At 42.0% G+C, this 22,612-nt stretch overlaps 1 protein-coding gene across 2 annotated transcripts in view; it reads left to right on the top strand.

The window, feature by feature from the left end:
- Window positions 1-22,612, top strand: part of LOC126253647 (F-box/LRR-repeat protein 17-like) — an 81,862-nt gene that overhangs the window by 46,466 nt on the left and 12,784 nt on the right. For both annotated transcript variants that reach the window (XM_049955165.1, XM_049955156.1), the window contains exons 5-6: window positions 1,361-1,549; window positions 14,167-14,340. In XM_049955165.1, the coding sequence (XP_049811122.1) occupies window positions 1,361-1,549; window positions 14,167-14,340 (363 nt within the window). The remainder of the gene's footprint in view (window positions 1-1,360; window positions 1,550-14,166; window positions 14,341-22,612) is intronic.

The raw sequence follows: 22,612 nt of genomic DNA, 5'->3' as shown, positions 1-22,612 counted from the left end.
TGAACTAATTGCTGAATGTGGTCCTGTTATTGTCCTTGATGAATTTTTGGCAACTCTGGTATCTATTCTTGAAGAAGGTGACTTTACAGCACATCTTTTGCACCTCTTTCCCCAAGAAATCTTGTTGAGCCTCCTCATTCCTTTGATGCACATTCTCTTTGCTCTCGTCAGGATTGCTCAGTTATTTCTCGATATTGCCTCGAGCAATATGTGCGACTTGTAGCAAGCCTTTCTCGGCTTCTCTTCTCTTCGCAATGCCTTAATGCATTCCATCTCCAACCCAAATCTTGTTGCTCCTGATTTACTTGTTGATGACTGCATTTGCCATCTCTTCGTGCAGAATTTCAAAGCTTTCTCTACCGCTGTCAAGGTTCATTTCCTCACTCTGAAAAATGTGAAAAGGTGAAGGACAAGGAATGGGAAAATAGAGCATTCTGAGATACACTTCGTCTGGTTCTTCGATCGAGACCTGTCCGGCTCGGGAGATCCTCCCAGTAGCTATGCTACCGCTTAGCTCTTAGTGTCACACGAACATGCAAACCTCTCGACCCACACGAATAGTACTGCTTTAAGACAGTCTCTCCTGGAGAGGTACTGATAAGCATACCAGAGGTTTTATTGACAGACTATTCTATCCAGCTCGTCCACAATCAGATATCCACTGCGGCCTCCTCTAGTGACACCAGTAAATGTGTTAACTGACCACTGACCAGCACTCCTCTGATCACCCAGTGTCTCCTTGGCTCTGAAGAGCTCAATCCATCCTCCCCAGGGGTTCAGCTCTAAGATGAGGGATATCCTACATGCATCACCCAAAGCTGTGTTCTGCAGCCCACCAAACTTACAGAATATCCTTGTTCATCCTGCTCGCAACCCTGCTCCCGACCCTGCACCCCATGAGTCATTCCCTCATAGTCGACCAAGGTGCAGTACTGTCCCAAAGACTACCTGTGACCTCCTACCATAGCTAGTCACTGGCTTTTCTTACCCTGTAAAAGGTATATTGAAAGGAGCCACATTATATATTAACCATTCAGCAATTACTGTACAAATTGTAGATCGTGTTTCGCTTCTTATGTTTAATCCCTGCTGCCTTAAGAATGTCAGACTGTCTATTCCAGATGGAATTGTTTCAAAATTACTGGAAATCTGTAAACACTATAATGTATATTTGCTTTTCTCCAATAGTTGAGTCATTGCTTCAGGTCTTCCTACATTTCTGTGGAATTTTCAGATGTCGATTGTGTGCTGACTCCCCACGTTTGACTGTTACAGAGTTGTGAATTTGACTGAGTTGTGTAGAAGGATTTACCTGTACACCTCATCAGCACATAAAGCCGTATTGTGCTCTTCTCCACAGGAGTATAGTTCCGCTGCTACTTGTGTGTGCCGACGTGCTGGAGCACCTCGAGCTGATAAACCACCGCGAGATCAGCGTCGAGGAGACCACAAAAACTCTCAACGCCCTGGGGAAACTCCACAACCTGCGGCGTCTCCACTTCGGTGTCACTAATCGGGAAGTCCGACACTTGGTTCCTGCTGTGTTTGAGTGAGTTACACCAGATTAAATATCATACTTTTCTTTTAAAGTGGAGCTCGTCCATGCCCACAATTACACAGTGACCATTACAAAAAGATCTGTTAGTTCTGCCATGCACAGTGCTAGTATACCACTATAGGGCCATATCATACAGCTGGTCAAATTATCTGCATGTCTAGAATTGACTACCCATTAACGTGGTCCCATCTAGGAGATTGTGGACTCAGAGATTGAGGCCAAGGGAAAGAAAGAGCTGCAGCATTCGCTTTGGTGAAAATACCTCTGTGAGAGACCAGACAGAGAGCAGGACAAGTGGTGGGACTAAAGTTATGTGCCACTAACAACAACTTGTACTCTGTACTAGGGTACATCAGTAATTGGATCTTCAGCACGTTGCCATAGTCGTCCGCACCTGTGAAGGCTCTTTTTTTCTGTAAAAAGCCTGTCATCGTTGGAGTGACTAGTCTAGTTATAAAATTTGCTTCTTATTGTATTAGTGTGTAGGGGCTGTTCGAATGGCTGTGCATGGGACTACCCAAAAGTTCAATGCTGCACTGTGTGGAGTATCTGCAGCATGCAGTTCGCTCCCTGCTCCCTGCTCCCTGCTCTTTGCTCCCTCCTCCTTCCCCCCTCTCCCCCCCCCCCCCCCCATCTCTGCAGGCGCGCACACACACACACACACACACACACAGAGAGAGAGAGAGAGAGAGAGAGAGAGAGAGAGAGAGAGAGATGGTCTGCAAAGTTTTCTCTGCCTGTAGTGAGTTTTTTTGCTGCATTTGGTTCATTCTCTCATTTCTTACAGTGGAAAGATGAGTATAAGTGAAAAGCACCAGCTGTGAAATTTTGCTTCCCGCTCTGGGAAAAATGCTTCTAAAGCTCTCGTGGAGTTGTAAAAGTTTGCAGAGTTGATGCTGTGTGGAAAACTTGAACGTACCAGTGCTTTGCTCATTTCTAATTTGGTGAAATGTTGATTGATGGCACACCTCATTCTAGACATCTGGCAGTTTCTACATTGTACAGTCCAGCAAAATGAGTGTCGACTGGGGGACGATTGGCAAGCTGTGTCTTTGCAGCAGTTTCGAGAGGACAATTAATGCACACTTCATGGTCAACACGTACCTCGTCCTGTGTCCATAAGAACTCATTGAAAAAACTGGTGGGGGACAGTATTTTTCCATATTTGATGTGTCAGAGGCATATTTCCAACTACCACTAAGTGAGGAGTTCCTGCAGTTGCTTGGAGTCAACAGGCCCTTTGGTCTCTACAAGTACAGCAGATTATTTTTGGGATCTTGAGTGCTATGGCCTTTTTTCAACTTTATTTGGACCAACTCACAGAACAGGTCTCTTTTTGTATAGACTATCTAACTGAAATTGTAGTCATGAGTCCCATCACCAAGGAACCTTTGGCTTCTGTTTCAGACACGGCGTGATGTGGGTCTGAAGTGCAAACTGAATAAATCACATTTCTTTCAGCGATCTATTGAATACCTATGATGCATCATTTGCTTTCGGGAGGTCCAACTGACAGTCACGTCGAGGTTATAAAGGCCCTCCCTCAGCCTTCTTATATCGAGGAGCTACACGCAATTTTACGCAATGTTGCTTATACCACAAATTCATTACACAGGCAGCTATTATGGCATATCCTCTAAAGCAGTTGTCCAAAAATGGTACATTGATTCTTTGGATGCCAGCATGTGAACAAGCACTCAACAGTTTGAAAGACAGTCATCATGGACTTGTGCTTGGCCACATTTCGGCTGGGCTGACAGTTTGTTGTGGCTACAGATGCATCTCGGTAAGGCTAGTGGGCTACACTGGTCCTTTGGAATCCCAACAATTCCTATCAGCCAATACTACTTGTCTCAGACACTTCTCAGATTGAACAGGAAGCACTTGCCATTATTTACTCGATCAGAATGATTCATGTGTTTCTACATGGTATGAAGTTTCACCTGGTCACGGATCACATGTCCTTAGTCTCTCTCTTTAGCTGCACGGTGCATCTGCCAGTCAAGATGGCACACAGGTTTCAACAGCAGGCCAGTTCCTCAGCTGTTACCAGTGTGAGATTCTGTTTTGCCTGATGGCTCAGCAGTCCAACCCAGATGGACTCTCATGTTTCCCAATGGGACCTGACCCCAGCCTTGACTGGGAAGAAATCCTCCACTTATACCTTAACAAAGAAGCTCAGCAGACCATAGACGGGTTCCCTATTATGAGCTCATGCAGTCAGCTCAGATCTCATTCTCTGCCAGGTGAGGCAACATATCCACAGAGGGTGGGTGACCGGGTGGCCTCTGGCTCGAGCCTCAGACCCTGTCTGTAGTTATTTTCTTCTATGCCACAGACTGCCTCTTGTTGACAACAGAAGACAGTGCCGCGGGCAGTGATTTGGACGTCCTTCCAGCAGAACAACCTGCACATCCTGCACTGTGGCCACGAGGGGGAGGGGGGGGGGGGGGCATCAAGGACAAAGATGATGGCTCATTGCCACGTCTGCTTGCTGTGGGCAATCATGGGATTGAACATTTACTCTCTGTTTACCCCCAGTGTTCAGACCACCAACCTACTCTGCAGCAATGTTACTCACCATGAGCAGCACATACATAGCCTGAGGAATGTGTTCACCTGGATTTTCTCCTATCTGCACATATCTGTATATCCCATAGTGTAATATCCCAACACCCACTGCTAAATGTCACAAACATCTTTCATCTTGAATGAGATTTTCACTCTGCAGCGGAGTGTGCGCTGATATGAAACTTCCTGGCAGATTAAAACTGTGTGCCCGACCGAGACTCGAACTCGGGACCTTTGCCTTTCACAGGCAAGTGCTCTACCAACTGAGCTACCGAAGCACGACTCACGCCCGGTACTCACAGCTTTACTTCTGCCAGTATCTCGTCTCCTACCTTCCAAACTTTACAGAAGCTCTCCTGCGAACCTTGCAGAACTAGCACTCCTGAAAGAAAGGATATGGCGGAGACATGGCTTAGCCACAGCCTGGGGGATGTTTCCAGAATGAGATTTTCACTCTGCAGCCACTAAGCCATGTCTCCGCCATATCCTTTCTTTCAGGAGTGCTAGTTCTGCAAGGTTCGCAGGAGAGCTTCTGTAAAGTTTGGAAGGTAGGAGACGAGATACTGGCAGAAGTAAAGCTGTGAGTACCGGGCGTGAGTCGTGCTTCGGTAGCTCAGTTGGTAGAGCACTTGCCCGCGAAAGGCAAAGGTCCCGAGTTCGAGTCTCAGTTGGGCACACAGTTTTAATCTGCCAGGAAGTTTCATCTTTCATCTTCATAGAAGCTTGGGAGTGGGAGGTGCCATCCTAAAAATGTCATGTCAAACTTCAATACAGTGCAGTGATACTCCAAAAACTATAACACGCTGTGTCCAAAATTAAAGCAACAGATGGAAATTTTGCAATGCTGCATTTATTTTGCCACAAAACAGTATAAACATGTTATGGTAAAGTAGACACAAGGTAAAAAATACAGAATGTAAACAACTGCAACACAGATAAGAATAGATAAAAATGTTATTCACTTTTTTCCAACTTAACAGATCTGCATACACATTCTGACAACTGATTAATGTGCTCAGTACGGGGTGTGACTACTATTGGCACCAATACAGGCATGATGACAATGGGCCAAGCTGCAAATGATGTCATCGATCTCGTGTCGAAGAAGTAATGCATGCAAGTATCGGAGAGTGGTCAGCGAAAGTTTACGTGATGCAACTCCTCTCACCATGCATCCCAGACATGCTCTGTGAGATTCAAATCGGGAGAGCAAGCAGGTCACCCCATGGGTGCAATATCTTCTTTTTCCAAGAGAGCAACCACCCACGATCTATGACGTCGAGCGTTATCGTCTGTCAGTATAAAGTCTGGGCTCACAACACCTCACAGCAACCGCACATGAGGTCCCGAGATCTCGTGACAATACCTGACGGCAGTTAAATCTTGCCAATTCACCCGTATAATTTCATGAAGAGGTGTTAGTGTGGCTAACATAATCCCTGCCCACACCATTAGGGATCCTCCGCGATATCAGTCTCTTTTCACAGTGTTTCGGACCCGAAATTGAGTTCCACATTCCCTCCAGATGCGAATCCATTGAGACTCACTCTCCAGACCAAATCGAGACTTGTCTGTGAAGAAAAACATCGGCCCACTGTTCGACTGTTCAGGTGGCATGCTGACAACTGCACTCTATACGTTCCCATCTGTGAGGTACACGTACGACTGGTCTCCGGCAGTAGAGGCCACTCTGCCGAAGCCTTCTGTGCACCGTCGGCCTCGATACGACACATCCAGTGGATGCTGTGGGGTCAGATGTCAGTTGCTGTGCAGTACTAAGCCAAATAACAATCCTCTCTTTCTGGTGTCACAAATGGTAGCCCCTGACCTGGTGTTCGGGATACGGTTTCGGTCTCTCTAAACTGTTTCCACACCTGAGAAATAACGGAACAATTCACATTAAGCCTTTTCCACTGTCCTGCTTCCATTCTTCCTATGGCTCTCCACCGCAGAGAGTCAGGTAGGTGTCTTCTCTGTGCCGCAGTGCACCCACCATCTTTGACTGTGCACACAGCATCTGTGGATGAGGGACTACCTGGAGAACACTATCCTGCTCGATAAGTGCCCTGGCCTCATTGTTGGTGGAATGCCGTATTCTGTACACAACACAATCGTACAGATGTCTCTTGACAGTTTGTATGATTACATCGTGAATTAGACACAGAATAGAGAAACAGGGGTTTTTGCTTTAATTTTGGACACCGTATAATAGTCCTTTCAAACAAATACGTGCAAGTAGCAAAAATGTTAAAGTTTTGGCACTACAGACAGATCAAAGTCCGAGTTGGAAAACCCACTGCCTGGAATTACTGAAGCACCTTTTGTTCAGCATATGTTAGCATATGTGTGATAACTGCTATAGATGATTTAAAAATAAAGAAATGTATTTATGTAGTTATGTTCACCAGTGAGTTCTGGAACCTTTCTTTTGAGCAGAAGGGCTAGGTTCAACAGGGCTAGGTTCAACTTAAGGGGATAGTGGTTCCAGAAAACAGAATTGTGTTGCAATAATTATAACAGGTGTTTGTTCTAGGACATCCTGCTGAGATTCTTTTCATAGAACTTAGTATTTGAAAGCTATTTCACAAATAGATACATTTTTAATGTCCTTAGTCATTACTAATATCTGTCTTTTCTCACAAAAAGAGGGGGAAAATAAGAATTTGCCATCAGGACTATAAATGATCTCTAGATTTAGATTAGTGCAGGAAGTAGTCAGGTTGGTGGCAGCACACGTATTCAACAACTTGCTGGAGTTTCAGACTGAAGTAAAGAACATTCTGTTGGGTAACCCCTCCTACTGCATTGCAAATATCTTCACAGAAACACTTAAAATTGAGGGTTAGGTTACTTTATAATCAAAATTAGCACTGTAATACAATAATGTTTTGTGGTAACGACTTAAGTGATTATAACACATAAGTAAAATGTACATGTTTGAGTACTTTTCACACCCCAGAGCTGCCTCTGTACAAGATCCATAGAATATAACTACTGTACAGTAATGTGTTGTGATGTAATAAACATTTTAATGCTTTTTCAAACCTGCCTGTTTCAGTCCACAGCAAAAAAATTTCTCTTCCCATTGTTCAGCTGTTCCCTAGAGCCCTTCGAAGCACGATGTTCAAGCTTGGTGTACAGGAGAGACACTTTCCTGGTAAAAGGAGTTTGTTTTCTCACAGTTGAGGTGTGGCTAACAAGGATAGTGTGAATCGTAGGGATGTTTCGTGAAAAGTTACCAGTGGAGCTTATGGCGCTACGGCAATGTCAAGAGTATCAGCTGTCGACTGTTCACTTGCCATGGCTGGACTGTGTCTCATGTAGTGGCAATATTGGACCCACCGTACAGATTGGGTTAGGACCTGGTGGGAAGTTAATCTAAACAAAAAGTTTCCTATCATCTGTGATTAGAAATAGCCCTAGCCAAAGTAAATAATGTAGCTTATCCTACAGGATCCAAATATGGCTGCATTTTATGAATTTCAATTTTTGTTTCCTAACAAGGTCTGTTGGTATGTTCCAAAGCTTTAATGTTTGCCAGTGGCACAACTGAGCTAATCTAATCAAACTGTTACCAGACTAGCTCAGAAGATAGCAGTATGAGCCTGTGAGTGCTTTGCACCTAACAGTTTAAATCCTTATCTCTCACAACAGGGTTAGTCAGCACACTGGGCTCACATACAGGAGGACTGTAGTTCAAATGTGTGTCTGGCTATCCAGATTTAGGTTTTCCGCAATTTTCTTAAATTGCTCCAGGCAAATCCTGAGAGGGTTCCTTTGAATGCGCACGGTCTACTTCTTTTCCCATCCTTGAAGCAATCTGAGCTTGTGTTCTGTTTTTAATAACATCAATATCAACAGGACATTAAACCCTGGTTTTATGTATACAAACTGAAGCGTCAAGTGAAAATTTGTACCAAGGGTGGGAATTGAACTCGAGTCTCCTGCTTACTAGGCAGATGCGTTAGCCACTAAGCCATCTTGGCGCAGCAGTTCACACAACTGCACGGATTACCCTGGCTCGCCTCTCCTTGATCCAAATTATCGTTGCCGCTCCATACTACTATTAATTCTCCCCCTTAAACGTGAACAGAACTACAGAATTACTAAGGCTCCGTATTTTGGAATACCACCTCAGCATCAAACGTAAATGGAGGATCCAGCCTGAAATGCAGGTGCAAGTACTAATGCAAATGACATGGCACAGTTTCAGAGACTTCGCTGGTCTCATACAGATACGATTTTTTTGTGTATATGTACTAAAGCAGCGAGTGAAAATTTGTATCAAGGCTGGGAATCTAACCCGGATCTCCTGCTTACTAAGCAGTTGTGTCAGACTGGGGCAGCAATGAGCAGTTAGATCGAGGAGGGGGGGGGGGGGGGGAGGCATGCCGGGCTAATCTGTGCAGTTGTGTGAACCACTGCGCCAGGAGGGTTTAGTGGCCAATGCACCTGATGCATCTGTATATTAAGAAGACCTGGGTTTGACTCCCAGCCTCAGTACAAATTGTCACTTGCTGCTTCAGTCTACATACATAAAATCCTATTTTTCTGAGGCCAGTAAAGACTCGGAAATAGTGTCACTTCATTTAAACCCTGGTCTTCATTCTTCCCTTCTTTATCTCAGAAATACTAATATTATTCAGTTTCAGACAAGTCAAAAGGCATGTTTGAACTGTGAGAAATCATTAATGACTGTACTCTAAATGAAACACACTGTGGAAATTCCTTTGTGTGGAGCTGCTTAACAAGTCAGGATGGAGTCGACACACAGATAAAATAAGCAAGAAACTCAGTTCAGTGTGTTTTGCCCTTAGAAGTCACTTCTGTATGTTGACCTAAAGACAAGAGTGTTGGTTTGTTTTGCATGGTTTCACTCCCTATCTTCTATAGCAGTTCACATGAAGTGAAGTAATTGTTTGTTCAACAGAAGTAATCAGTATGGATATTGTGTAAAGTAGATAATTGAGCAACTTGTAGAAGAGTTTCTAAGGATCTGGAAATTCTTAGATTCAGTTCCCAATACATTTACTCCTGTACGCTTTTAGTAGTTGTGTCAAGATATTTGAGAAGTTTCTATCTAAAGTAAAGCAATAAATTGGGAATTCCTACCAATTGGAAAGAAAATTAAAAACATACCAATGTCTTGTGAAATGCACACAAGGAGAAAATCAGAGAAATGAGAGCCTTTATATGGAGATTCAGCAACATTCATTTTTTGCAGTTTGTGCGTGGAACAGGAAGGGGGGAAGAGAGATTGGTGGCAGAGATACCTCTGCCATACAATGTGAAGTGGCTTGAGGAGTGTAATTGGACCCTGCAAGAAAAAAGAACTGTGTTCAGTGGCACGAGTTTATAATATGTGGGTATGTTCCCTGATGTATCGACACACGTACTGTCATTTTATTCCTTCTTCTTTCTGTGGCTTTGGCACATTCCATCCCCCACCAATTCTGTGAAGAACTTCCTAACGTCTTGTCGTATCAGTTTACTTAAGTGTTGAGTGTACGACAAACAGTTAAAGGGAAAAATCACAACACTATGTTGAGAAAGCAACTCGCATAAAATTCAATCATATAAATGTATCACCAACTTCTGAAATTAAGAAAATTGTGTATTCCCTCAAAAATAAAAGCTCGTCTGGTTTTGATGGTGTTTCCAGTAGCGTACTAATGATTTAATCACATACAATAAGCTCTGCCTTCTCTGAAATATGTTATCCATCACTAGCTCAAGAATTTCCGGAGAGAGTCTTAAAGAGGGGTTTAACAATGGCATATTTCAAAGACGATAAGAGATAACATCAGTAACAATTGACCAGTTTCAGTACTGACATTTTCTAAACTTTCTGACAAGTTGATTTATTTTAGAATAATCTCTCATGTAAGCTCCAATAATATATTCAGTAAATCACAGTTTGGATTTCAAAAGAGTTACTCTACTGAGAATGCCATTTACATGTTCACTCAGCAAAATTTACAAACGTTAAATAAGAGAACAGTGCCAGTTGGTACTTAGTACAACCAAAATAAGGCATTTGAGTTTGTGAATTACAGTACTGTCTTAGATAAACAGAACTTTTATTTAATTGATGGTATAGCCAAGCAATGGATAATGTCAGATCTAACCAAAAGAATCAACCATTTTAGTCTGGGGACATTGTTCTGATTGGGGAGAATCGCATATGGGTGTCCTCGAGGCTCAATGTTAGGTCTGCTATTATTCCTCATATGTGTAAGTGATCTTCCGTCTAATGTACATCAAACAGAAATAGTTATTTCTGCTAATGACTCTAGTGCTGTAATCACTCCAAGCATACATATAGCACCAGAAGAATGGTAAACATATAGTTATTTCTGCTATTGATTCTAGTGTTGTAATCACTCCAAGCATACATATAGCACCAGAACAATGGTAAACAAGGTTCTTAAAAGTATCACTGAGTGGTTTTCTGTGATGGTATCACCTTGAATTAAAAAAATTTATTCAGTTTTGCACATCTTGGGGTTGCTACACCAACGGTAAGTGTAACATAATTAGGGAATAATAAATAGATTGGACGGTTCAAAATTTGTAGGTATCCATGTTGATAAAAATTTAAATTGGTAAAAGCACATTTTGGAACTCCTGAAACAACTTAAATCAGCCACATTTGCACTTAGAATCATCACAAATCTTGGGGAGAGACAGATCTGTAAGTGGATATGTTTTGCGTATTTTCATTCAAGAATTTAATATGGAATAATGTTGTGGGGTAATTCATCTATAAGAAAAGGAAGTCTTCATTACTGAAAAACATACTATAAGAATAATACGTGGTGCTCACTCATGATCATCTTATAGACATCTGTTTAAGGAGTTGGGCATTCTGACTAGTGCTTCACAGTATATTTATTCCCTCACGCAGTTTGTTTTGAAAAATCCAGCACTACTCAAAACGACAGAAGGAAAAATGAAATTCATTACTCCACATTAAGGTTGTCTTTAGCACAAAAAGAAATGCTCAATGCTACAACAAAAATTTTTGATAACTTACCCAGTGTTATAAAATGTGTGACTGGCAAAAAGAAAAATTTGAAAACAAAATAAAGTTTCTCATCGACAACTCCTTCTGTTTCATAAAAAAAAAAATTCTGTTATTGTGATGTGTAAAAGGTGGTGGGCAGGAATTACTAACTCACAGATGTATATTTAAAAGTGATTGTAAGTACAGTTATAAATGTTCAGGATGAGCCATATTTACAAGCTATCTTGCAACGTGAACGAAAAATGACTCATTCCACTTTACAGTTTATGGTGCAGTGGAATTGTGGAACATGAAACTAACTAACTTGATTTTCAACACTTCCTATAGCATCACAGCTCAGCTGGATTCTCATCCTTTCCATAGAAAATACATCTACTGCTTGTAAAATTTGAATTAATTAAATCTTAATTGGTCTTTAAATATGTCTGTATATGTGTGGATGGATATGTGTGTGTGTGCGAGTGTATACCCGTCCTTTTTTCCCCCTAAGGTAAGTCTTTCCTCTCCCGGGATTGGAATGACTCCTTACCCTCTCCCTTAAAACCCACATCCTTTCGTCTTTCCCTCTCCTTCCCTCTTTCCTGATGAGGCAACAGTTTGTTGCGAAAGCTTGAATTTTGTGTGTATATTTGTGTGTCTTTCGACCTGCCAGCGCTTTCGTTTGGTAAGTCACATCATCTTTGTTTTTTGATAAATCTTAATTTCTTTGTTTTCTGATCCTCCTGTTCCAGGAAGCTCCGCTCCTTATTGAGGACTGCAGAACACAACAAATGAATAAATGAGTTTCATATGACTGAGTATGAGTGTTTCATATATACTGGAAAAGAAGTCATTTCATGTCATAAAATTTTAATTAGTGTCTAACAAGGTATACTGGCAATAAACACAACAGTGTATCGAGGTAGGACTTCCTTGTATCAGTGTAGGAATTCCTTACCAGCACAAAAAAAGAATGTTTTACCATGTTACATACCAGGAGGCACAGGCCTATCAACATACATAAACTTATGATGTAGTTGTACACCTCCAAGTATTCCCCACGAGGCACATTACAGTGAGTGGTGGAGGGAACTGTCATTTCACCTCATACCTGTTCTGCTTGCAAACGGTGCACAGGGCATGTAATATAATACCTCGTGCGAGGTCTAAATTCTCTTTTTCCAGTCACAGTTATTTTACAAACTGTGTGTGAGGAGGAAGCAATATCTAGCTTTTCACTTCATGGAACAAATTTTCTCAAAATATTAACAGTAAGTTTCTGCACAGAGCAGAATGCCTCCTGTAACATCTGCCACTGGAATTCATAGGATTTCTGTTACAGTGTTGCACATACTATATAATGAAGAGAGAAAACTGGCTGGTCTTTGCTGGATTTTCTCTATTTGCTCTTTTAAGGGGGGACATATGCGAAGTTGCAGTACTTTGAAAAAAATCTGAAGTTCTCAAGGCAATGTAACTAAATTTGGCACAGTTGTTAAAGAATGTCATATATGGATACACACATATGTTTTCATGCTTATTGAAGTTATATGTTTTAATTATAAATAATTGAATTTTTTTCAACAAGATGAGTACAAATGTCCCTTCTATGAAGTTCTGTCAGACTGGAATTAATGTTCTTGTATACAAAGTTTGATATATCATTATTACAAATATCTGTGGAACAGAATATTGATACCTTCTTTTGCTAGATTTTTACAGCTATACAAATTCCTAGGAAAAAAAAATCTTAGAGGTTTGCCTTACTATAGTAGTAAATGAAAATTCCTTCCACAGAATGTTTCACTATTGTAGTGACTGATTTATGCCAAATTTAATTACATAAAATTGGCAAAATGTAGATTATGGGAAGCCTGAGTTAAAGATTTGACATTGTTTATATTAGGCCTTACCTTATCAGTGCAAACTAGTGCAAAACATATGCTTTCTCCTTTACATCCTCAAGTAGTCTTTACTTTGCTTGTCCTCTTAGGTTAATCTGATTTTCAAACTGAGTAACAGTAATGTCAGCAGCATCAATTTTCCTGCTTGTGATTTCCTTCAATGTCGCCAGTTTGAAAGCTCTTGGATCAAATACTAGCCTCTCCAGAGTCTGTAGTCTGCAAGATTAGTACAGTTGAAAACTAAACAAGCATCATATGGTGCAAATTCATCAGCAGTTGTGGAAACAAATGTTGTCTTGGGGCATGGTTACCCTACCAGGGAGTTGGAAATTTCATTAGGATTTTGAGTTTTCCATGCGCATACTGAATCCGCTAATCCCCAAAATATTCCCCACATTGTGGCTCCATAAAACTGGAAGAAAACACTGCTGGAATAAGTAATATGTGGAAATACAGGACAACAAAGGGGTGTGTCCCATGCAGGCGTTTGTTTATTATTATTTTTATCACACTTAGAAGTGGAAATGGAAGATAATATTGAGGAACTGAAATTTCAGTTCCATGTAGTAAATGAAGAGCCAATAAAAAAAATTCTCACTGTTTTGGTCACTTTCATATACGTCCTCACTTAATGATACCGAGTGAAGGAATATGTAAGGTTCAGTCGATTCAGTTTTTTTAAAACGTGGATTTGTTCCCCCCCCCCCCCCCCCCCCTCCCCCCCAAGGAGTCGTAACCTGGCATCTGCTTACAACAGAACTAACTTTTTATACTCATTAATATTTTATTGTTCCAGGTGTATACACTTAAATATTTTATTGTTGTTAACATTTTCACTGATTTATCACCAACAGCATTACCGGACATTAATCAGTGTCTCTGCTTATTTATGTGTAGTACGTTACATTTATGTACATTAGTATTATCTTCCAGTCACTGCACACATCACAGATCCTCTGAAATCTTCCTGCTTTGTGGTACTATACTCTGGGCTTGTGACCTCCCTGCAGACGAGAGTATTGTTTGAGAAAAGCCTCACAGAGTTTCCGACATATTGCATTAGATTGTTTTTGTATATTGTACGTTTTGTTATAAGTCTAGTACACACCCGTTTACTGTCCCTTTAGGAATGGACGACTGCAGAAACTACAGCACCTTCAGCTGAGTGACATAGTGCAGGACGAGATGGTGCGCGCCGTGGTGCAGCACTGCCCGGACCTACGGGAACTTGAACTGCTCAGCTGTGCGGGACACACAGATGCTCTTTTTGAGCCACTCCACCGACTTAAAAAGCTGGAAACGTAAGTGTGAGCAACACAACAGTGTGTTTGTTTTGCATTAAATGCTTGTAACTTCGTGTCCAATTTTGTAATATGCCATAGACTTTTATTCATACAAGATAGGTGAAAAGCAGAGCTCGCACAAAATCTCTAGAGAAGGAACTTACACACATTGGTGGCAGTTTGAGGTACAGGCACCCGCATTCGTGTCCTAAAGCGTTGTTTGCTCCTAAAAGTCGGTGGACGTTAGCTACACTGCAACCTGCAATACTCACCTGCCTTTCATTCACTGCAAAAGTTCTCAGATTGTGGTGGCACATGCGTACACTTTGAATGAAATTACAGGATGGGGAAGTGGACAGCTGGCCAGAAAGTAAGTACTCAACATGCCCAGAAAGAGCAGACTATATTGTTGAGGCCCTGTGCTCTAAACTAAGTTGGTATTCAATCTGCTGCGTTGAGTGTGTACACTTTGGTGTCTGTGTGGTTGCATGTGTGAATGTGTGTACTCTTACTGCAAAATAATCGAAAGCTCAAAAGCTAATTTTAACCATTTTCTATTATGTGTTTGTGTGGCCAACACATCAATCGTCTATAGGTTGCGATGTTCTGCTTCTACTTTATCGCAATATTGGGTGGTGATGTAGATTAAGCTTGTGTATCAAATTTTATATTCTAAAAACAAAGATGATGTGACTTACCGAACGTAAGCGCTGGCAGGTCGATAGACACACAAACAAACACAAACATACACACAAAATTCTAGCTTTCGCAACAAACGGTTGCTTCGTCAGGAAAGAGGGAAGCAGAGGGAAAGACGAAAGGAAGTGGGTTTTAAGGGAGAGGGTAAGGAGTCATTCCAATCCCGGGAGCGTAAAGACTTATCTTAGGGGGAAAAAAAGGACGGGTATACACTCGCACGCGCGCGCACACACACACACACACACACACACACACACACACACACACACACACACACACACACACACATATACAGACACAAGCAGACATATTTAAAGACAAAGAGTTTGGGCAGAGATGTCAGTCGAGACAGAAGTGCAGAGGCAAAGATGATGTTGAATGACAGTTTTATCGAAATTTTCCCTAATTTCTCCGTCCTTTAACGTGTTTTGGCGGCAACACAACCACCTAACCTTTGTGCACATCGTTGTCTACCAACCCAAGTCCAACATAGCCCAGCTGTAACCAACACCTTTTCCCCTTTTTTCTCACCAGATCTCCAGTTACTTTCCAGTCCACCTTTATCTCTCCCCATATATTTTTATTTTCATTTTCATTTCAGCCTCATGTTACACCTTCCAACTTTTAATACCATGTCACCCTCACAACACCCTCACAACGACCCCATTAAGTTTTATTTACATTCCCTCCACAAACATGCCTTCGCCCTAGCCAGATTATGCTCCCATATTCTATTTTCTCAGGCTTGTCTGACATTTGGTGTTACCCCCAAAGGCCTCACACTTAAAGTTCCCATCTCTGGCTGCAACCCTTCTTTCCATCAGTCCCTATACCAGTTCCAAACTGAACAATCCATTGCCCTCACCCACCTAATCCTTCACCTACACATCAACTCAGCCAATGAACACACCCGTCAACTCATATCTTTAATAAAAGTCCTTAATCTTTCCTCTCCCACATCCACACCGGCTGTTCAGAGCATCCTCCTACAGGCCAACCGTAAATTAGAACTGCATGCCACCCTCCACCTCAAAAAACTATCCAATCTCCTGGTTTCCCACCTCCGGAAAGGCAACTCACTCACCCTTCACAACCTTTCCAGCAAACCTTAACCTCCTCTCATTGCACACAAACCCAGTCTCTCCCATCTACTCAATCTCCCACTTCCAGCTCCACTCCCTCCAAACCCTCAAAATTCCAATCAACGCAATCTGGAACCACAACACCCTAATTCAGTAGTTAGCCTTTCGTCCAAACCTCTCTCCCAATCCGAAACCTCTGTCCTATCCAAAGGCCTCACCTTCAGCCCCACTCCCAGATTCAACCAAACAGCCCTTGTCAAAGATTTACTGTCCTACACTCGTGCTCTCTGCTGGAAATATCACTTTGCCACGAAGAAAAATGATCCTAATCCTACTCCTAATGATCCAACTCCCCAAGACACCATCCAAATTGAACCCTGCCTGGAACAGTTCCGTCCTCCGTCGCAGCGGGACCCACCTCCTCTTCCTCAAAATCACCCTCTCCAAACCTTCCAGGAATTTCTGACTTCCAGCCTTGCATCTCAATCCTTCTTAAAAAACCTTAATCCTACTCCCAACATCACCACTGCTGAAGCCCAGGCTATCCGTGATCTGAAGGCTGACCGATCCATCGTCATTCTTCCGGCGGACAAGGGTTCCACGACCGTGGTACTTGATCGTCGGGAGTATGTGGCTGAGGGACTGCGTCAGCTTTCAGACAACACCACATACAAAGTTTGCCAAGGTAACCCCATTCCCGATGTCCAGGCGGAGCTTCAAGGAATCCTCAGAACCTTAGGCCCCCTGCAAAACCTTTCACCTGACTCCATCAACCTCCTGACCCCACCGACACCCCGCACCCCTACCTTCTACCTCCTTCCTAAAATCCACAAACCCAATCATCCCGGCCGCCCCATTGTAGCTGGTTACCAAGCCCCCACAGAACGTATCTCTGCCTACGTAGATCAACACCTTCAACCCATTACATGCAGTCTCCCATCCTTCATCAAAGACACCAACCACTTTCTCGAACGCCTGGAATCCTTACCCAATCTGTTACCCCCGGAAACCATCCTTGTAACCATTGATGCCACTTCCTTATACACAAATATTCCGCACGTCCAGGGCCTCGCTGCGATGGAGCATTTCCTTTCACGCCGATCACCTGCCACCCTACCTAAAACCTCTTTCCTCATCACCTTAGCCAGCTTCATCCTGACCCACAACTTCTTCACTTTTGAAGGCCAGACATACCAACAATTAAAGGGAACAGCCATGGGTACCAGGATGGCCCCCTCGTACGCCAACCTATTCATGGGTCGCTTAGAGGAAGCCTTCTTGGTTACCCAGGCCTGCCAACCCAAAGTTTGGCACTGATTTATTGATGACATCTTCATGATCTGGACTCACAGTGAAGAACAACTCCAGAATTTCCTCTCCAACCTCAACTCCTTTGGTTCCATCAGATTCACCTGGTCCTACTCCAAATCCCATGCCACTTTCCTTGACGTTGACCTCCACCTGTCCAATGGCCAGCTTCACACGTCCGTCCACATCAAACCCACCAACAAGCAACAGTACCTCCATTATGACAGCTGCCACCCATTCCACATCAAACGGTCCCTTCCCTACAGCCTAGGTCTTCGTGGCAAACGAATCTGCTCCAGTCCGGAATCCCTGAACCATTACACCAACAACCTGACAACAGCTTTCGCATCCCGCAACTACCCTCCCGACCTGGTACAGAAGAAAATAACCAGAGCCACTTCCTCATCCCCTCAAACCCAGAATCCCCCACAGAAGAACCACAAAAGTGCCCCACTTGTGACAGGATACTTTCCGGGACTGGACCAGACTCTGAATGTGGCTCTCCAGCAGGGATACGACTTCCTCAAATCCTGCCCTGAAATGAGATCCATCCTTCATGAAATCCTCCCCACTCCACCAAGAGTGTCTTTCCGCCGTTCACCTAATCTTCGTAACCTGTTAGTTCATCCCTATGAAATCCCCAAACCACCTTCCCTACCCTCTGGCTCCTATCCTTGTAACCACCCCCGGTGTAAAACCTGTCCCATGCACTCTCCCACCACCACCTACTCCAGTCCTGTAACCCGGAAGGTGTACACGATCAAAGGCAGAGCCACATGTGAAAGCACCCACGTGATTTACCAACTGACCTGCCTACACTGTGATGCATTCTATGTGGGAATGACCAGCAACAAACTGTCCCTTCACATGAATGGACACAGGCAGACAGTGTTTGTTGGTAATGAGGATCACCCTGTGGCTAAAGATGCCTTGGTGCACGGCCAGCACATCTTGGCACAATGTTACACCGTCTGGGTTATCTGGATACTTCCCACCAACACCAACCTATCCGAACTCTGGAGATGGGAACTTGCTCTTCAATATATCCTCTCTTCCCGTTACCCACCAGGCCTCAATCTCCGCTAATTTCAAGTTGCCGCCACTCATACCTCTCCTGTCATTCAACATCATCTTTGCCTCTGCACTTCCGCTTCAACTGACATCTCTGTCCAAACTCTTTGTCTTTAAATATGTCTGCTTGTGTCTGTATATGTGTGGATGGATATGTGTGTGTGTGCGCGAGTGTATACCTGTCCTTTTTCCCCCTAAGGTAAGTCTTTCCGCTCCCGGGATTGGAATGACTCCTTACCCTCTCCCTTAAAACCCACATCCTTTCGTCTTTCCCTCTCCTTCCCTCTTTCCTGACGAAGCAACCGTTTGTTGCGAAAGCTAGAATTTTGTGTGTATGTTTGTGTTTGTTTGTGTGTCTATCGACCTGCCAGCGCTTACGTTCGGTAAGTCACATCATCTTTGTTTTTAGATATATTTTTCCCAAGTGGAATGTTTCCCTCTATTATATTGATATCATAAATTTTATATTCTCATTTATAATGACCATGCATAATGAAGGTGGTTAATTATGCGGACCATCACAAATAGTTTGATATGGACTACATCCACAAATGGTCTGTGTTAGTTAACAGATTCCAACTGGATATGCAGATACAGGTTTTCCCTTCTCCTCACGATGTCATAGGCATTGGCACAGCCACTTTTCTTCCATGGTTCACACTGTATCTCTAAGGCTGGACCTGACTACTCGGAATAAGCCGTCCGACTAGCAGTTACCACTGAGGCGTAATCTATTGCATTCTCGAAAAGTGATGGGATATTCCATCTGTCTAGTGAAAATGACAAAGACCAGTCTTTATTGCGAATTTGGTTAAAGTTGTACACTGTGATAAAGTATAAAGCATAATGTATACAATGGCAGTGAAATACAGCACATGAATTTATTTTTCATAATCGATCTTTTAGATTTATAGCTGACAAAGACTTTGCATCTTGGAGAAAGGAGTCTGCTGTCTTCAGATGGTAATATAGATAACTACTAGTGACCACAAAAATCTTTACACAATCCACCTCCTTACTATGCCTGAACAATGGCAAGTGCATTACATTCCACCACGAATGGATTTAAGATGTCTGTCATTGGCCCAACTAGCATATATTGGAAAAATACATAAGATATGTGAAAAGCAACCACTTACCTTGTAGTGTAATGTGTGACTTTAGTTAAGTGATGTGCCGCAAAAATGAATGATGATTGCCAGTGTAAAAAGTTTAGTTAGGTACTGAATTTGTATAACCTGACGTTTGGCTAACTAAACTTTTTACACTGGCAATCATCATTCATTTTTGCGGCACATCACTTAACTAAAGTCACACATTACACTACAAGGTAAGTGGTTGCTTTTCACATATCTTATGTATTTTTCCATCCAGGAGTTTTCATTATTGGTATACATATTTATCATATTCCAACTCAAAGATATATATGCATCATATTATATATCATGTTAGAATTTGAGGAACATTAATGGAACCAATAATTCTGAGTAACTGTCACCCACTGTGCTCTCTATGAACTAGCAACATCAGTGGAAGATAAGCCAATGGGCCATCATTACACCTGCTCACGCAAAGGTTGCTGTATGAAATATGATGCCATAAGGGACTTTATCTGTGAAACACTAGGATATTTAAGACACTGCTTGGCACCATTCACAATAAGATCCAGCACTATTGTTGATTTTCCCCACTCAGTTATGACCATAAGGCGAAACACAATCATCTTCCACAATATACACTGCAAGATAGTGTCCATAGCCCATGTACCAATGCATTTGAGAGACATTGTGCAGTAGACTGTCATAGGTGTACATGGTTTTAATTTGCAACATCAGATAAACTACCAATTCCGCTTAGAGCATCAGTGAGGTTGTGCTGCCTCAAGTGTCACTGTCTGCTCTCAGCCAATGTCCATCATGTTGAGCCTCAACGAACATCTGATGTCAGATAAATCACCTTGCATAACATTCATAATTCTTATTGTAAAATATTTTTATTGACCATCATGTCTATCCACTTCAGTGTGCAGGGACAAGTTCATTCTACTGTTGCCAAGGAGTAGCTCTCCTCTCAAAACTGTAGCTTCCTTTTAATTTAATGTTAGATGTTCCTATATCAACCTTCCAGAACATTCGGGGTGCCTCTTTCACTGCTCTCCAGAAACACAGTTTTCTCCAACTTCTAGTGGCCTCGCTTCTCCCACAGCCATTCTGTGCTTTCCTGAGTAACAGTGGTCAAACACAGTTGCCTCACACCTCCTCGAACTCTGCTGCTGTGCTCAATTGTGTTCGGAAATGAGTTTGGAAAGGGAAGAGTACATGTCTGCCCTATCTCATCCCACTTCTGCTGGTTTTAAAATGTACACAGTATTGGAAATTTTATTTATTATTTTATTCTTTTTTTATTTTATTCTTTTTTATTTTGTTCTTTTTTATTTTGTTCTTATTTTTTATTTCATTCTTATTTTTTATTTTATTTTTTAATTTATTCTTTTGACTGACTCTAAAGGATCATTCATTGCTATCCTAGACAAACTGTTATACCGGTATTTCTAGAAATTATCATCATCAATCTTTATCATATCAGATAATGCCCCCACCCCCCACCCCCTCTAGAAGTACCCCTGTTCCTTCTTAATCTCAGAAAAAAAGTTTCTTTGCAACATAGCTTGCACACATAAACAATCTCGAAAATTTTCTCACTATTGTACTTGGTTCAGTCACACTTCCAGCTCAACAACTACTGTGGCACACTCTTATCAAAAGGACTCTTCTGAACTCAAACAAAATCCACGCTGACCGAAAAGACAATTAGTGGCCCCGAAGTTAATGTCCAGAGTCTTGTGGTGAAACGATAACTCATACTGAGTGTAGCAGAGCAAAAGCAGATATGTTGTACTGCAGTTTAAAATGTTTTTCACAATGGAAATAACAGGAGGACTGCCCCAGTTCAATTCTCACACCATTGAAAAGAAGAGTGATATAAATGTTAGTGTAATTGTCCTCGTGAAACAGCTGAAAGTGCTAGAGTGAACTAGTTCCGTGGAATCCTTGGGTTCTAGACAGAAATTATGTATGGGCCAGCACCTATTTTAGAGTAATTTACTGTGGATCACTCAAACAAGAAACTGCCTGTTTGTTAGAAGAAAGCATGTATCATACCATCTATATGATCAGTAGCAGAAGTGATTCGTGAAGCTGCCACCAGATCTCTCTGACATCCACCTATTGCAGAATTTTAGAACACATTTTGCACTCAAATGTAATGAGTTATCACAAACAGAATGATTTTCTTTCGTGCCGACAAGCACGGATTACAAAAATACTTGTGATGCAAAACCTTGTGTTTTTCCTACATGACAACTGGAAAGCCACTGATCTATCCAGTCGGCAGGACACTGTGTTCTGACTTTGGAAAAGCATTTCACTCAGTACTGTATTGACATTTATTAACCCATTGGCTTATACAGCTGGCTGCAGGTTTCAAGCTGCTGTTACATTGTTGGCTGGTAGTACAGTCAGCTATAGCTTCTTCTTAGTGTTTCTTATTTTCTGTTAATAGATGGTGTGTGGTGCATTATATATCATTGGAAAGCTGAAAAAATGATAAAGTGATGTATACCACATTTGATTTCTTTTGGTATTTTGGGAGTTATAAGCAATCATTTTCAGGCTTTTTCAGCAGCTGTGTAATAGCAAGTAATGCTGTATTGCAAAAAGTTTCTCTCGGACAAGGACATAAAAAAATCTTTTGAATAAAAGTTACAGCTGTGTTTCTTGAAAGTAATATTTCTTGAACGTGATGTTTCTGATAATTCTGATAATGGCTCATGGCTCATGGCTCTGAAGTCGATGGATATAAAAGAAGTAAATATTCTATCAACTATCCATACAGATGTCAGTATGACGGTAACAGGAAAAACTGACAGGAAAACCGAAACCCCAGTCCAGAAGTCCCAAGCAGTTATACAACACAAGTAATTCAATGAATGCAGTTGACAGACAAGACCAGCAGTTGTTATCTTTCTCTGTCATGAGAAGATATGCCAAAGGATAGAACAAAATTTTCTTGTGCCTGATGAACATTGGGATTTTCAATTCATATGTCACACTAAACTAAGTAACAGGAGA

The sequence above is a fragment of the Schistocerca nitens genome, chromosome 1 (assembly GCF_023898315.1).
Source record: "Schistocerca nitens isolate TAMUIC-IGC-003100 chromosome 1, iqSchNite1.1, whole genome shotgun sequence".
NCBI lineage: Eukaryota > Metazoa > Arthropoda > Insecta > Orthoptera > Acrididae > Schistocerca > Schistocerca nitens.
This window is presented reverse-complemented; position numbering and strand designations above follow the sequence as displayed.